This window comes from Festucalex cinctus, chromosome 2 (genome assembly GCF_051991245.1).
Source record: "Festucalex cinctus isolate MCC-2025b chromosome 2, RoL_Fcin_1.0, whole genome shotgun sequence".
Taxonomy (NCBI): domain Eukaryota; kingdom Metazoa; phylum Chordata; class Actinopteri; order Syngnathiformes; family Syngnathidae; genus Festucalex; species Festucalex cinctus.
In genome coordinates, this window is record NC_135412.1 from 6,423,530 (window position 1) to 6,441,409 (window position 17,880).

Here is a 17,880-nt window from a genome sequence, read left to right on the forward strand (position 1 = left end):
AGTGTGAGCTGTCCTGTGGGTATTTGTCACCATTTCATCGTTTGATTGACTCGGATATAATATAATAAATAATATAAAAAGACACAGAAAACACTTGCTCTCTGTGGTGTCACGCAACAACTGCAGGTTTGCAACAATTTGATGAGCCTTTGCCTCCATAAAACCATTATTTGTAGGCTACATACTACGGAGGACCAAAAGTAAAATTAAAAATAAATAAATGACTAAAAGTGAAAATTAAAAGTGATATAAAAACACATTCCATTTTGTTTTTAAACAAAATATAGAAAAAATGGGTACATTTAGAAACATGTACCATGTTAAGTAGTTGTGTGAATTGGCTAGTACCTGACGATTCAATTCCGTATTACGAGATTCATAGGTCACGGTTCGATTCGAAACCGATTAACCCCAATACGGATTTACAAGTCGATTGTTGCAATTTTTTACTCAAATTTAGAAAATACTATTCAGTAAACTGTACACTGGTTGTAATCTGTTTCATGTTTGATCAGTATTGAAATAAAATATTACGGCTTAATGTTCCATTAATATAACATTCTCCCATGCTTAAGGTGTGAATCCTAATCCTAAGTAAGACGTTTTGTTGAATATTTTTCCATCAAAAATGGATGTTTAAAAATCGATTTGGCTGCCTATTGAATCGATTTGAGAATTGCGAGCTGTAATATCGCGATATATTGCTGAATCGTTTTTTTTTAAAACACCCCTAATGTTGAGTTTATAAGTAAATAAGTATTGATTGTGTAGCGTCGCTGGGGAGCCTGGAGGTGCTCCCAGCATGCTTTGCGGCACTGGGGGAATGAAAGGGCGTTTAAACTGCATGTTCTGAGTGAATGTTTTGTTAGTTTTTGGTTCAGTTGTGTTGGTTTGTGATTGTGTTTTTAGGTTGCTGTTTTGTGGGGATTTGATTTTTCTGTGACACCATAAGTGTATGTAACATGGAAACGAATGACTTGCCTGCAATTTTTATATTTGAAAAAAGAAGAGCCTTCGGCTTACAAAATAAAAGTGTTCACGCTACTTCACTGCCTCGTCAGCGCCACAATATTCTTCCTCTGTTTTATTTTTTCTTAGGAAGACCCAGTATCCAATCACTGGTGGGCTTTTTTTTTAAACAGACTTGACACATACACCTTTCTTTTTTTCTTTTTTTTTTTCTTTTTTTTTTTAAATAAGTAGGCTACAATGCAAACTAAACACTCAAGGCACTCATGTCCCTTTCATCTGCTTTCCCACTCCACCCCTCCATTATGCTCATGCACCACATGGACTAATTGAAAGCAATTAACTTCAAAGACGCACAAAAAAAAAAAAGAAAAAAAGATGCAGCTTTTTAAGTACAATGCAACTTAAGCTGCAAAGGCACACGTCTCTTCTCATGTCTCTTGAATTTGAATTACAGCAAGTGGAATTGAATTGAGAGACATTCAGTCTTATTGCGTATCATTGAGAGTGAGACTTTTAACATATATTTTTCCTTCCAAATGGAAATATAGGCGGGGTGGCCATTGGGAATTTCGTGAGTTTAATGATCGGGTGGTTTTCTTTGTTTGTTTGTTTGTTCGTTTGTTTTTTTCAAGTGTGACTCGAAATTTTTATGAGAGCTTTGTTGTCATCATGCTGAGCTGCCATGACTGAGAGCTGCACACCATTATCACATACTTAGCACCCAGGGCCCTCGACTTGCACATGGTGGGCCGGGGGCGAGTTTCCTTCAAGAAGCAACAACATGCCCTGAGCTTCATGATGAAAACAAACGTCTCATGCTGTTTCATTATTTTTTACTTAACAGTATTTGGCTTTCTTCATCTTATCTTAATTTGGTTTTGGCTATTTGATAAACTGGCCCTGGGATTAGAATCATAAGCAAAATCCAAAATTGTGTTAAAGGATGTCTGACCGAAGGTTACAGACTGTCAACATGACTTCATCATGTCTGCCTTTGCCACTTGCAAAAGGTTGAATCCCTCTGGCTCACAGCAGTGCATTACTGTCACGCAGTGCTCTCGTACACACACGCACGCACGTACCCCCTCCCGCATACACACGCACACACACACCCCCACCCACGCACGCACTGCATGCCTGCTGTCCTGCCCTCTTGTCACTCCCGTTCTGGCATGGCCACTTGTTTGTCTCACAAGCTAGATTTCTTTGAAATACATTTGCAATTTCCTTAGGCACCAGTCGCTCGTGTCTGTCTTTGTGGAAACCACACTATAATAAATAAACTCCATCCATCCATCCATCCATCCATCCATCCATCCATCCATCCATCCATCCATCCATCCATCCATCCATCCATCCATTTTCTGTACCAATCTGATCGTGTGATTCGACCATTGATGAATAGTCCACTTCTTCGCTTTAAAAAACAAACAAAAAAAAAACCTCCTGGGTTTCTTTTTGGGTTTTGAATAATTGTCCATATCTACTCTGAAGCACCGTCCAATCAACTTTGTTGCATTTGGCTGAATGTTTATTATTATTATTATTATTATTCATCCATCCATCCATCCATTTTCTTGACCGCTTATTCCTCACAAGGGTCAAGGGGGGTGCTGGCGCCTATCTCAGCTGGCTCTGGGCAGTAGGCGGGGGACACCCTGGACTGGTTGCCAGCCAATCGCAGGGCACACAGAGACGAACAACCATCCACACTCACAAGCACACCTAGAGACAATTCGGCGCACCCAATTAACCTGCCATGCATGTCTTTGGAGTGTGGGAGGAGACCGGAGTACCCGGAGAAGACCCATGCGGGCACGGGGAGAACATGCAAACTCCACCCAGGAAAGCCGGAGCCTGGACTCAAACCGGAGTCCTCAGAACTGGGAGGCGGACGTGCTAACCACTCGACTACCGTGCCGCCCTATTATTATTATTATTATTATTATTATTATTATTATTATTATTATTATTATTATTATTATTATTATTATTATTATTATTATTTTCTTTCTTTCTTTATTTTTTACCGTGCAGGTCAAATCAATCAAAAAACAACCTCTGTTTAATAATCTCAACAAAAGACTGAGGATTATGATTGGCTTGCTAATTAATACACTTTGATGATCAAGGAGGCCTGAAAAGTGTGACAAGATTGTTCCAGCCAAATGCTGATTGAGACAAGCATGCTTTTAACGGATAGCCATTCAAGGTGCGCCGAAGTGAAAGCATGTGGTCATAAAATATTAATGTTCCGCTGACATGGGACAGGGCGTCAGTGTCACGAGGTGTCATGGAGAAAGACACTTCTTTATGTGCTTTCTAGGGCAGAGTCCTCAGCGTCTTCATCGGGGATTAGGGTCACATGTTGAGACAGGAGCTGATGCTGCAAGTTCTCATAGTTGTCTTGTTGTGGCTCAGCAAGGGTTTCACACATACTCTGTGACACTCCGCATTACAACATGATTTGCTCATCTTACGTAATATTCCTGAGAGTCAGTCTAGTAATTTTTTAGCTTTATTTGCAATGGCAGGCGGTTAACTATATTGTGTTTCCTGTCTTTATGCAAATCTGGGCAACCATAAATGCAAATAGGAAGACAATTACAAGACAGATGCAATTGTGTCCCTGCGTGGTTTGTGTGCACTCACATACAATGTGGTCCATCCATCCATTTTCTTGACCGCTTATTCCTCACAAGGGTCGCGGAGGCTGCTGGCGCCTATCTCAGCTGGCTCTGGGCAGTAGGCGGGGGACACCCTGGACTGGTTGCCAGCCAATCGCAGCATACAATGTGGTAAAAAAAAAAAGAAAGAAAAGAAAAAGCACGTCAGCGCCACAGGGCAGCAGCAGTGCGGAATGTGAACGGAGTGTCGTGCATGGGTCATCATAGCCGCAAGATACAGTTCACTGTACTAATCCCGAATAAAGGTCATTTGTGCTGTCTTTTAACATAGTTGGGAACAAAAAGGCGACAGTTTGCCTAAATCTGAATTTTTCGAGGTTTTGTTAAAAAAAAAAAAAAGTCACAATCAATGACAATGCATGGAAAAAGGTGGTGTCGATGTAATTCTCTGACCTTCCTAAAAATTAATCTCAATTTCGCTTTACCCTTCTGATTCCTCATGGCTTTCATGCCATTTCTCCGTGCCGGTCATGTTTTCAGGAGTAAAAGCTGAGCGGAACACAATTTGAAATAGCTTGTGGCGGGTTCTGCTGGTGTGACCAGCAGGCTTCAGTAAAGCCTTCTGTTCATCCTCAGCAGATTTTGTCACCTTGAGCTCTAAAGTCTTATGGTGGATGTGAGGACTATGCTCCAATTTCAGGTGCCTGGTTGGTTTCCAGCATGTGTTTTAGTAGTTTTGCTCCTTCATATAAAAATGTGAACAAAACCAATCAGTACTTTAATGGATAATTCCAGTTTTAATAAACCAGAAACACCTGCACTTTAAAGCACATGCAATACATCTGATGTGCATCGTGAGTGCACAGCTGCCTGAGTGGCAGAAAAATCTGTACTGTGTACCAAAATGGCTATTAACCCCTGTAAATCTGTATGCACTAATGAGGTTCTGTGTAAAAGCTACAGAATCTTAATTCGCCCCAAGAATCTAAATTCAGGGCCCGTGAGCCTCAACCTCATGGAAAAAGATGTCCAATATATTTCTGCAGTCTGGGAGCTGGACCCACAGGTGGTGACATGTCTGTTCCGTTCCTTGCATTCATTATCAGCCCACTACCCGGTCTATGTATGGAGGAGGCAGGTGGAGTGCATTGGTGAAACAATGCAGTTATTCACTTTATGTTACCAACATCAGTCTTCCCTTGACCATTTGATGAGCAGTGTAGCACCCTAAAAACAGAATACTTGCCTAAAAATGTAATGCACTTAACTCAATCAAAAATGTAATCAAACCCAATCATGTAATAATTTCACTAATAATGTAAGAAAAAAAAAATCCTGAGTGATATTGTTTTAACATTTTAACAGAGAGCAGTTCAAATCAAGTGGGCGGAGCTTACTTTGATTAACAATCTGCACAGTTGATTCAACACTAATTACCGGGGTAAACCAATTCTGTCACATAACTCCAGCACTGACCTCCATTTAAATCAGACAGTGTTAAAAATACACTTTGGGGGTTGAATTCAATTTTGAAACATTTAACACAGTGTTCGATTCTCAAAACACAAAATATATTACATTATCGGTAAAACTATTAATAGAATTTTCTATGATTATCTCTGTAAGTCACACCCATTGAATGTGACATACTGTAAGCATTTTGAGTACCAGATGGTGTAGGAAGCGCAAAAGTTCAGTTCGTTTACCATTGACCATATTCCAAAAACACAATATTAACCAGGAGACTGTGTTCTGTCTAGTGAAGCTGCATTGTCAAGAAAAATTCTGGGTTGAATTCCCCTTTGTAGCCTATTTTAATTAACTCATTCACTCCCAAAGACTTATTTCTACGTTTTTATTAGGTTTTTGCTTGCTAGAGTTTTTGTATGAAGGCTTTGATGCAGTTTCTGACCTGAAGTGGAAGCTTAAAGCGATGGTAGTTATTACAAAAAAACAAAAACCAAAAAAAAAGTGTGCTTCATCTGTTTCATTAATGAAAAAACAACAACTTAAAAACGTGTAAATACGTCTTTGGGAGTGAATGAGTTAAATAACCTCAGATTGTGATTAGGGATGTAACGATCATGATATCGTGGTATTAAAACTGCCACAATATCGTCGTCCTCATGTTCACGATATTTAAAAGGAACACATCTGTTAAAAAAAAAAAAAAAAAGTCAGGTTGATTTCCATTTGTGCAGTTCTAGTACCCTCTGGTGGCTATTTTTGGAGTGCAATTTAATTTTCATGGTTGATGTTTTGGCCCTTCTATGTTTAAAATCTAGGCTAATTGTCAGAAGAAGGGAAATGTAATATAATATAAAAAAAAAACGTAAAAAAGCACAATATTGTGCTTTTATATAGTCTTTTTTTTTTTTTTTTTACAATATTGTGACCTCATAATATAGTTACATCCCTTATTGTGATCCCTGTCCTATACACTCCAAAAAGAGAATTGTTGACCAACTTTAAAAAAATCGCTTCAGTTGGTAACATTTAAGTTAATCCAAAGTGAATATATATAAATATTATAATATAATCAGTTAGGGCGGCACGGTGGCGAGTGGTTAGCACGTCCGCCTCCCAGTTCTGAGGACTCCAGTTCGAGTCCAGGCTCCGGCCTTCCTGGGTGGAATTTGCATGTTCTCCCCGTGTCCGCGTGGGTCTTCTCCGGGTACTCCGGTCTCCTCCCACATTCCAAAGACATGCATGGCAGGTTAATTGGGTGCTCCGAATTGTCCCTAGGTGTGCTTGTGAGTGTGGATGGTTGTTCGTCTCTGTGTGCCCTGCGATTGGCTGGCAACTAGTCCAGGGTGTCCCCCGCCTACTACCCAGAGCCAGCTGAGATAGGCGCCAGCACCCCCCGCGACCCTTGTGAGGAATAAGCGGTACAGAAAATGGATGGATGGATATAATCAGTTTGTATTAACATTAAATTTGATATATTCACTTTGGATTAATTTAATTTAATTGTGTGTTACCATTTGAAGTGATTGTTTTAAGTTGGTCAACATACGTATCTTTTCAAACTTAAGTTGGTTCAACAATTCTCTTTTTAGAGTGTTTAATAGTCAAATCAGCTATCAAGTTGGCTATGTAGGTATAGCTTACTTCCTGTTTCTCCTTTTGACCCACAGAAGATCAATATTATCATATTTGGATTGGTTTCAATATTATTTATCTCTTTGGCAGGTGGTGCTCGACGCCGCTGCTGTTTTAATTTGAAGGCAAAGCCTCATATCTTTTTCCGGTTTCGTCTGACTTGGCACCTCTTGACTGTGGACGCATCTGGGCTGCACGGGCGCATCTGCCAGCCAAGCGCGCAACATCCAGACTGTTCCAAATAAAAGCGCTCTCTGACCGAGTGATGCGCGCTCGACAAACTTGATCCTATTTTATTATCTTTGTAAAAGTGTTTGACCCTCTTTCACCATTACCCCGCACCGAGGCTCCGCGGATTTTCTGTCGTCCCTTGGTCTCCGAACCGCGCGGAGGAAGTGGTCACTGTTGGCTTTGGTGACCGCTGTCGTGATGGTTCTGCTGGCTCTGGCCATTGGGGTGCCGCTTCTCCTCCTGCGCTCCTCGGAGACCTCCGCTCATTACTACGAGATGATGGGCACCTGTCGGATGGTATGCGACCCTTACAGCGCCAAACCCGGGGGAGCCGCCGCCGGGGAGGAAACCCAGACCGTCAACGGCATGGCGCCACTACCACCGATGGCACAGGGCAGCCGCGGGGAACCGGGGCGACCGGGAAAACCGGGACTCAGGGGTCCGCCGGGAGAACCGGGACCCCCGGGCCCCAGGGGTCCACCGGGGGAGCGCGGCGGCAGCAAACTCGCCTTCCCCGCTTTAACCGGAGCAGCGGCAGAGCACGGCGAAACGGACGGTACGAACTCGACAAACAGCGGGAACCGGGTCGCTTTTTACGTCGGTCTTAAGAACCCCCACGAAGGATACGAGGTGCTGAGGTTTGACGACGTGATTACAAACTTGGGGAACCTCTACGATCCGAGCACCGGGAAGTTCACCTGCCATGTATCCGGGATCTATTACTTCACTTATCATGTGCTGATGCGAGGAGGAGACGGAACCAGCATGTGGGCCGACTTGTGTAAAAATGGACAGGTGAGTTACCTTACACAAAAATAAATGATTTGATTTAGCCTTCTGCATGTTGTACAGTCTTCCCTCGCTATAACGCGGTTCACTTTTCGCGGTCTCGCTGTATCGCGGATTTTTTTTTAAGTGCAATTTTGCATTTTTTTTTTTACAGTAATATACCCATTTTATAAAATTCATGAAGGTTTGAACATTATCAGTGTTTGAACAAGAGAGAAATGTGAGAACATGTAAATGCCTCAATGAGAAAAGTGTATAAATTGTGCGGTCGGGGATTTTAGAGCCTTAAAACATTTATAAGAGTTGTAAAACATAAAGCTAACTACTTCGCGGATTTCATTTATTGCGGGTATTTTTTGGACCCTAACCCCAGCGGAAAATGAGGGAACACTGTACAGTGATAAGATCACTATATACTCAACGAAATGCGCGCTTTTACGCACGAAAACAAACAAACAAACAAATAAATAAAAAATAAAAAAAACAGCACCAGGCGTCATCATAAGATTAAGCGAGGACATGAGCACAAGCTATGGGCACGTTCCTGTTTGCCACTGATGATGATCATCAGGTGTTGCGTAATAATGTGGACCGATGTTGCTCAGGGGAGGGAGAATCGGCAGATAAGCATTTAGTCATGGTCTTTTAAATCATATTTAAATATTTATATATTCAAAATATTTCAACAACGAATCACTTTCCCCCCCATTATCAACACATGCAGCAGCTTTGTAAAAAGATGTTGCTACTGTCCTCGATTTCCCAGGTCCGAGCCAGTGCCATAGCTCAGGATGCAGACCAAAACTATGACTACGCCAGCAACAGTGCCGTGCTGCACTTGGACTCGGGCGACGAAGTGTACGTGAAACTGGACGGTGGCAAAGCTCATGGAGGCAATAATAACAAGTACAGCACCTTCTCTGGCTTCATCTTATACCCTGACTAGGTCAGATTGCCATCAGAAGTTATTTTCATGGAAGTACTGTATATGGTTATAATGTGTTTTTGTGTCCTTCAACACACAAGCTGCTTCATGTCAATTGATGGACAGCTCCCTCAATACAGAGGTGAATATGATATTCTACTTCAAGTCTCTGGTGGATTATAACGGTGCGTGATGTTCCTCGGAAGTCAAACATCAGTCGGAAAAGATGTGCAATCTTACTGTTAAAACCTGGCCATATGTAGAAACATTTCAAATATTGATCTGACACAACGGCACGAAACAAGCCATCTAAATGCATCTATACAGCATGAAAAAAACATAAACAAAACACATATTGCAACATGAACACACAAACACAAAATACATATTCTTGCCATCATGATTTATAGTGAAGTATTAAAAAATACATAGCACATATTAATGCAGGGGTGTCCAAACTACGGCCCGGGGGCCATTTGCGGCCCGCCGTCCATTTTTTAGTGGCCCGCGACATATGCTAAAAATGGCATTTGACTCAGTTCAAATAAAATAAAAGCAAAAATGTTTGGAGATGGTCAAAGTAAGAAGGGAGTGTGTCGAAAAACAGGTGCTACTAAAGGTGATTTTAGTTAACTAAAACTAACGAAAAAACTAAAATTCAAAACAGCAATTTCGTTAACGAAATAAAAGAAACTAACTAATAAACTAATAAACTGAAACTACATTTTTTGTTGACAAAACTAACTAAAATAAAACTATAATTATAGCAAAAATGTCCTTTGTTTTAGTCTTTGGTCATTAATTTAATGCATCAGCCTTTGGGGATGGTTTTAAATGTGATTTTTAGTAGATTTATTTTGATATAAAAAGGAATAATGACGTTGCGCCCATGGTGTTTTTTAAATATTGCGCACAAGTAATACACATTTTTTTTTAAAAGCAAAAAACTAAAAGTAATACTGAAACTAACTAAACTAAAACTAAGCATTTATTAAAAAACTAAAACTAATAAAAAAAACTAACAGAACCACCGTGAAAACTAATTACAACTAACTAAAAAAAAAAAAAAAAAAAAACTCTAAACAAAATAAAAACTAAAATGAAAATTTCCAAAACTATAATAACCCTACTGCCATATTGCAAATAAATTATTTGTACAATTTTTAGGACTAAACACAATTTCTCTTCATAACATTCTGTGGCCCTTGCCTCCTTCTGATTTTCTGTATGTGACCCTCAAATTGAAAAGTTTGGACACCCCTGTATTAATGTCTGATCAGGTTTTGCATTTTGTGTACAAGGATCACTATTGTGGTTTTATGCAGTTGCAACAATTATGAATCTTGTGTCAGCTTCTGCTATATGGCCAGGCCTTCACTATACATGTAAAACTAAACTTGTGAAATGAAAATATACATGGTGGGGTTTATTGTGTGTGTGTGTGTGTGTTGTTTCCCTCTTCTTCCAAATGCAAGCACAGCATCAAAGTCCAAATTGGAACTAACACTTACCAAAGGCAGACGCACACATGTCCATTCTTGTCCTATCATCCAAACTGCCAAAGGGAAGTTGGACCCATCTGATCATACACAACAGTGTCAGCAAAGGACAGGAGCCCAGTAACTGAAACTGTCAGACTTTACAATCTTGAGGCTAAAACGACAACAAAAATCAAAAATAGTTATGCTCTGCTGTTTGGCAGGGGTATTGTTTCTTTGTTTGTTTATTTTGGTAATCAAAATGGATTGACTGTGTTTGATGAAATACCCAATAAATCGTTCAGTCATTTATATTTTGAATTCCTATCATATATCAATAAACATTGGTTCACAAAAAATGTGTCAGGTCGTAAGTCTTTTCTCATTCACCAAGTAAATGAGTTATTGTATTGTCCTTATGTCACATGACCAAAACAGAAAACAGACGGACTTCCTGTGTGCTCAGTGATAACTACGATAATTCCGGGGTGATGACATGATGGCTTGAGCCCAAAAGATGGAATATTTTTTCTTTATTGCTGGCACATATGGACAAAAGATAAATACATGTACAGGTTATTTAGCTATACGGTAGTACATGCAGTATATGATATGATGTACACTCTAAAAAGAGAATTGTTGAACCAATTTGAGATTACAAATTGATATAAATATTAATAGATTAAAAATAACATTGCTTCAATTGGTAACACAAGATTGAATTAAGTTAATCCAAAGTGATTATATTAAGACTTAGACTAAGTCTAAGTCTTAATCACTTTGGATTAATTTATATATATATATATATATATATATATATATATATATATATATATATATACAGTATATAATTTATTCACTTTGGATATGTGTTACCAAGTGAAGCAATTCAATTAAGTTGGTCAACAATTCTCTTTTTACCCTTAAATTGGTTCAACATTTCTCTTTTTAGAGTGTATGTAAACATGAACGAAGACTAAACATAAGATACGGTCATCTTTCAGTAACTCTTGAAGACAATTTTATGCTGAACAAAAACATTGTAGACGGTCAATATTGATTCTACAGGTGCGTTGTAGCTTTCCTGCCACGGGTTCTGTGGGGGGCGGGGCTCTGCCAGCGACCTGAAGCAGAAGGAAGTGCTTCGTCCTGATTTGCCGAATGAGGAATTGTGGTTGCATATAATATAACCCCAATTGATTACTATTTACGATGCAGGTGTGCACAAAAACTGCAAAGCAATGTCCATTGCATTTTGTGCAGATATGATGTCATTTCAAATTTGGTGAGGATCTGGATAAAAAAAAAATGTGTCATTTATTTTCAGTTTTCTTTGTGTCTCTAATGGAAATTCTGAATTTCAAATTCTCTCCATGCATCCTGGAAGACAAATGGCAGTCTTGTTTTATATCATTCTCCATGAACCAGAAAACGGGCAACATGTGCAATTTATGCAGTTATGTTGTCTGAGGAATTTACAAATGCACTTACAACGAAACCTACTGCCCTATAATTAGAAATTGCCAATTTCCATGAACTAGGAAATGATCAAAAAACATTTGGCTGGGGGGGAAAAAAAATGACCACAAATAATGCACAGACAGTAAGTGCGTTGAATTTGGTACTGATCATTGAGTATCATCATGATGGCAACGTCTACAGGCAATAATCTCAGCATACGTTTTAATCTCGCATCATAATTCTGTGTTTTTCCAGGCTGCTTTGTTTCGCAAACGTAGCCTGGAGACTTTAGGAAGACAATGCAAAGCGTGCCCCGCACCGCTGCTCACATGTTCCAAGTTCCCTGACTGTCCTTTGCTCCACAATAGCTGGCGGCTATTTTTGAGTCAGTAAGCCTCCATTTATTTTTAAAGGTTATACCGAGGACGAAAGAGAAAATTTTGCTGTGAAAATTAGTGCTCAAATACAAGGTAATACAATACACAATTAACACAATGTAATTGTCAATTCTAATTTCATGCACATCATATGATCTGAAAATATGGAAATTAAAAGGTGTAAAAAAAAACAACAACATTGGTGTGTGGTTTTTATTTCATCATGAATTGCTACTGAATGTAGCCTGGACTTCTAAATTTTGGGCTATGCTAGCTCCCTGATTGACAATAAAAGACACACAAAAATTGCTCATTGCTCCTGCAAACGAAAGCATTTTTCTCAAGTATCAAACTAGTTGGAAACTGGAGGCTGATACCTCCTGTGCTTCACCTTTCATTTGCTTGCATTGAGACCACAAACAGTGCACCAAACCCATTAAGATGACGTTTTGTGTGCATTTGATCCTCATTTTTTTCCCCCCATCTTCTTCTTCAAACTGCCCCTTTGCGAACACCAAACACCTGTTTACACACCACGCTTGTCGTCAATATAAATGGAAATCATGGAAAACAAATATTAGCATGTCGGCTTTTATGAATGTCAATTAAGGCTTTGGCCAACATCGTTGTAGTCGCCCACATGAAAATCCATCCTGGAGATGGATGTGAAAATCAGCTGTTGGGAATAATCAGCACTTTTGTCCAATCAAAAGTTAAACAACTGTCAACTATTTCATCAACATGTTGCAGGTTTGCTACAAAACGGGAACTAACTTTTTTTTATTTTATTTTTTTTACTTTCTGTAGGTTTAATGTATCCTCTTCCATCCCAAACGAAAGTGGCAATTAAGTTAAAGTGGCAAATTTGCCACTTTTTCTTTTTTCATCATATTAAAAAGTGGCAAATTTGCCAATTTTTTTTTTATTTTAGTTTTTATTTCATTTTGAGTTTTGTTTTTTAAATTTAGTTAGTTTTAATTAGTTTTCAGGGTAGTTCTGTTAGATTTTATTAGTTTTAGTTCTTTAATAAATGATTATTTTTTAGTTTAGTTTCAGTATTAGTTTTAGTTTTTAAAAAAATGTGTATTACTTGTGCACAATATTTAAAAAAAAACACTATGGGAGCGATGTCATATGAAGATGCTTTTCTATTGGCTGCTGCTAGATGACGTTACTTCTGTGTGACATACTTTCAATCGCCATTATTCCAGTTTATATCAAAATAAATTACTAAAAATCACATTTGAAATCATCCCCAAAGGATCATGCATTAAATTAATTACCAAAGACTAAAACGAAGGACATGTTTGCCCTAATTATAGTTAGTTTTAGTTAGTTTTGTAAACATAAAATGTAGTTTGTTAGTTTTAGTTTTTTAAAAAGCATTTCCATTTTTATTTTATTTCGTTAACAAAAATTTTTATTTTTATTTTAGTTTGTTATTTCGTTAGTTTTCGTAACCTAAAATAACGTTTGATGGCACCTGTGTTTTTTGAGACGCTCCCTTCTTACTTTGACCATCTCCAAACATTTTTGTTTTTATTAATTTATTTTAACTGAGTCAAATGCCATTTTTAGCATATGTCGCGGGCCACTGAAAAATGGACGGCGGGCCGCAAATGGCCCCCGGGCCGTAGTTTGGACACCACTGATTTAGAGCAAAGGCTGCTATTTCATGGGATATGGTGATCATGTTCAATTATCTCAATCATTCCAAAAAATGCATAACATTTCATAATTAAATTTTGTATTGTGTCATTTTGAACTTTGAGAACTTCACACCACCACCCCAGAGAACATTTGAATGATGGTGAGCAGTAACCTTTTGAACTGTTTTAAGATAAGACCCGTACAGCCTCTCAGAGGAACTGCTCATTTAGGATGAAAAGTGGAACGTCCGACACCGACGGAGGTGTGACCGGCAGCGCATGTCACCGGCTGCCAGACGGATGCTCTCATAAGAGCCAGACGGAAATACATCAACGACACAGGGGAAAGGTTTCAGAGGACAGCTTAGGCAATCTAACATTAAACACTTATGAGTGCCAAACGTACCAAAATTGTCATATGTGCACTGGTAGTGCACACATTGCTTGTGTGGTGGTTCATTACTGACAGGTGATTAGTCCAAAGAATATGCACTCTCACCCAAAGTCACTCAGTTGGGATAGGCTCCCCCTACCCTGTCACCCTCAACGGAGTAAGTGGTAGAGAAAAAGATTGCATAAATGAGAGCGTGACCTGATGAAAAACACACACTGCAACTGATTTAGCCTCTAGAATTCATGCGTTTTTTTGCTGTTGTCTTTTTTTTTTTTTAGGATGAATTGTGATTCAGCCAAATGGTGACTCACTCATTCTGTCAGTCTGCAAAAAAAAAAAATCACATCTCAGTCGGAGCTTAATCGGCCAAACAAGGAGGAGGACATGCAACAGAGGGGCAAAGGCACATTGGGGTATAAGGCGCATCAAGTAAACACAATCCATTGTACATAGTGGTCGCTTCTGTGTATGTGGTTGCCATTTCGGAGAGTTCCACATAGAGGTCATTACAGCTTTTTTTTTTTTTTTTTTTTAAAAAGGGGGAAGTCAAAAAATATATATATATTGACAGCCCCACTAGTCTAAATACGGTATACTGGTTAATATTGCATTAGTGGAATATGTGTTAAGCAGCAAAATCCAGTAGTTTTTATCAATATCAGAAGGCGGCCATTTTGCCACTTCCTGTCAAGTGAAAATGACATCACAGTTGCGCAGGTCTCAGGCAACAACCAATCACAGCTCAGCTTCAGAAAAAAACGGTAAGCTGCAAGTGGCAAAATGGCCGCCCCTGAGATGGATAAAAACGGCTGGATTTTGCAGAATAACTCATATTCCACAAATGCAATATTACCGTATTTTCTGCACTATAAGGCGCACCTTCAATGAATGACATATTTTAAAACTTTTTCCATATATAAGGCGCTACAGTAGAGGCTGGGGTTACATTATGCATCCATTAGATGGTGCTGCGCTAAAGGGAATGTCAACAAAACAGTCAGATAGGTCAGTCAAACTTTATTAATAGATTACAAACCAGCTTCCTGACAACTTCATTCACTCCCAAAACGAATAAACAGCTGTTTTATTATTTTCTCTGAGCTAAAGTATTAGTATTAGCTCGCGAACCAAGATGGCGGGATCTTCTGCACATGCGCGTCACCGATCGTGCAGGGTCACCGATCGCGTCTTGACAGCGAGACCTGGTGCGGCTCAATATTGATCCATATATAAGGCGCATGGTCAGCTTTTGAAAAAATTGAAGGCTTTTAGGTGCGCCTTATAGAGCGGAAAATACGGTAATCAGAATGCCATGACTTAGTGAGGTCACGTTTAACATATTACTGTCAAGAAATGTTTAAGGTTGACTTTTCCTTTAATGTTAAAAAGCAATTTATTCACCTTACATTCAACAAACAGTTGATTTAGTTTGATGTTTCCACCAAGCACACTTACGTTTAGTAGTGTACACAATTTGAGGTAGAAAATAAGTAATCTGTATGTTCCACTTTTGCCCCCTCAAGTGTAGTACTTTAAGTGTAGCTCTAGCCTAAGCCATTGGCCTCATCAGCATACAGATGCAAGTAATATTTGCAAAGCAGATAAATGTCAATTTCCACTTCACATCATCCTGATTCTCAAACAGAAAGAAAAAAAAAAAAAAACAGAAACCTGGGCCTTTGAATATTCAACATAAATTTTCCTGAGGCCATTACATTTCATCTCTGAGTGATGTTGACCACACCCACGCAAATGATTTGCAGGTCGACAAGAGTACAGTTCTCAAAAAAGCATCTCTGTCACGCTATGGGAAATTATGGGGGATAAAACGGGGCAACTCTCAGGTAATATCTCTCTCTCTCTCTCCCTCTCTCGCTGTCTCTCTCTCGCTCTTTCTCTCTCTCTCTCTCTCTCTCTCTCTCTCTCTCTCTCTCTCCCCCTCTCTCGCTGTCTCTCTCTCTCTCGCTCTCTTTCTCGTTCTTTCTCTCGCAGTCCCTCTCTCTCTCTCTCTCTCTCTCTCTCTCTCTCTCTCTCTCTCTCTCTCTCTCTCTCTCTCTCTCTCTCTCTCTCTCTCTCTCTCGCTGTCTCTCTCTCTTACTCTCTCTCTCTCTCTCTCTCTCTCTCTCCCTCTCTCGCTGTCTCTCTCTTGCTCTCTTTCTCTCTCTCACTCTCTCTCTCTCGCTGTCCCTCTCTCTCTCTCTCGCTCTCTCTCGCTCTCTTTCTCTCTCTCGCTCTCTCTCTCTCTCTCTCTCTCTCTCTCTCTCGCTGTCTCTCTCTCTCTCTCTCTCTCTCTCTCTCTCTCTCTCTCTCTCTCTCTCTCTCTCTCTCTCTCACGCGAGCTTGCACGCATGTGCACGCCGTCTTCCTAAAGGTCATTAGCTACTTCGTCTTAGTGTGTACATGTATTTATTGAAATGCACTTAAAATGCAAACATCTTGGTATATTGCAAGTCTAAAATGATCACAACCACATGAGAACTATCCACATTATATTGTCAAAAATGGATCATTCATTCAAGAAATATTCACTTTACCCCATCTCCGATGACTTTTTTTTTTTTTGTCATCTCATGACACGCAGTCTATCATACCTGAATATTAGTGAGAAAAGGTTACAGATAAGTCTTGAGAGCAGCCGGCGACGTTTTATTGTAACAAAGCCAATAAGAACTATGTCTTTAATTTCTCCTCTGGCTGGCAGCTGCTGACAGGCTGGGGATGCCTGATGAGAGAGTCACGGTCCTGAGAGAGTTGACTGAAAGGTTAGGGTCGCCCCGGGCAGACACGCTGATGAGGACCGGCAGGCACACACACACACACACACACACACACACACACCACACACACACACACACACACACACACACACACACACACACACACACACACACACACACACACACACGCACGCACATGCATATACAGTTCGCCTTAACACAGTCATGTATTCTACCTAATTTTTGGTGATTTAAAATCCACAAATGTACCAAAAAAAGAGCCGCTGGTATTACGTTCTAATTTTGTATGCTTGGATGCTCACAATGACAGTGCTAACATCATGATGATCGAAATGTACAATAGTCTGAACAGACCACTGCTAATGCTAATGCTAATGCTAATGCTAATGCTAATGCTAATGCTAATGCTAATGCTAATGCTAATGCTAATGTGGTGATTTGCGCTGTTGACTATTTGAGCTGGTTCAGGAGCGCCAAAAAACATGAATAGGATGTTGCTGAAGAATCCATGAATCATTGTTTCCATATACAATTGGCAAACAAAATCACAAAAAAACAAAAGTGAATGGTTATTTTGTTGTTTTTAATGTAAAGTCTAAGTCTCGGTACCTCCAATTGTGTCGGGTCTGCTGACCTGAGGCTCCGGGCAGGTGAGTAGGGGTGCAAGAGCTCAGCGAGGTAAGATGGGGCAAGAGCATTTAGAGATGTAAAAACAAATAAAAGAATTTTAAAAAGGACACTAAATTTTACGGGCAGCCAGTGAAGAGAGGCCAGGATAGGAATTATGTGCTCCCTCTTACAGGCACCAGCATTTTGGACAAGCTGGAGACACTTGAGGGAGGACTGGCTGATTCCAAAGTAAAGTGCATTACAGTAATCCAGCCGAGATGTAACAAAGGCATGGACGACCCAGGAAACACTGGAGAAACTATGCCTGTGTCCAAATTCACAAGGCTGGGTCCTCCGAAAGCCAAATTTGTCGGCTGCATGACGTCACTTCCGGGACGCTCATTTTTGCTCCTTGCCTCTTTGACAAGCGTTTTCTGCTTAATACTTTCCTTTTGTGTGAGGTTTTTGATTACTTTTTGTAAACCTTTAAATCTGCGTTTTTTGGGATCGGCACACCTCATTCATAAA

The 17,880-nt window shown here is 39.7% G+C and overlaps 1 protein-coding gene across 1 annotated transcript; it reads left to right on the top strand.

Moving 5' to 3' along the window:
• Positions 1-6,877: 6,877 nt before the first annotated feature.
• On the top strand, positions 6,878-10,484 carry c1ql2 (complement component 1, q subcomponent-like 2). The gene is made up of 3 exons (XM_077515223.1): positions 6,878-7,727; positions 8,488-8,667; positions 8,748-10,484. The coding sequence occupies exons 1-2, from the start codon at positions 7,131-7,133 to the stop codon at positions 8,665-8,667; spliced, it is 777 nt and encodes a 258-aa protein (XP_077371349.1). The 5' UTR covers positions 6,878-7,130; the 3' UTR covers positions 8,748-10,484.
• The last annotated feature ends 7,396 nt before the right edge of the window (positions 10,485-17,880 follow it).

Coding starts and splice junctions, on each gene's coding strand:
- c1ql2 (XM_077515223.1), top strand. CDS start 7,131: ATGGTTCTGCTGGCTCTGGCCATTGGGGTGCCGCTTCTCCTCCTGCGC. Junction 7,728..8,487: donor ACTTGTGTAAAAATGGACAG/GTGAGTTACCTT, acceptor TCGATTTCCCAG/GTCCGAGCCAGTGCCATAGC.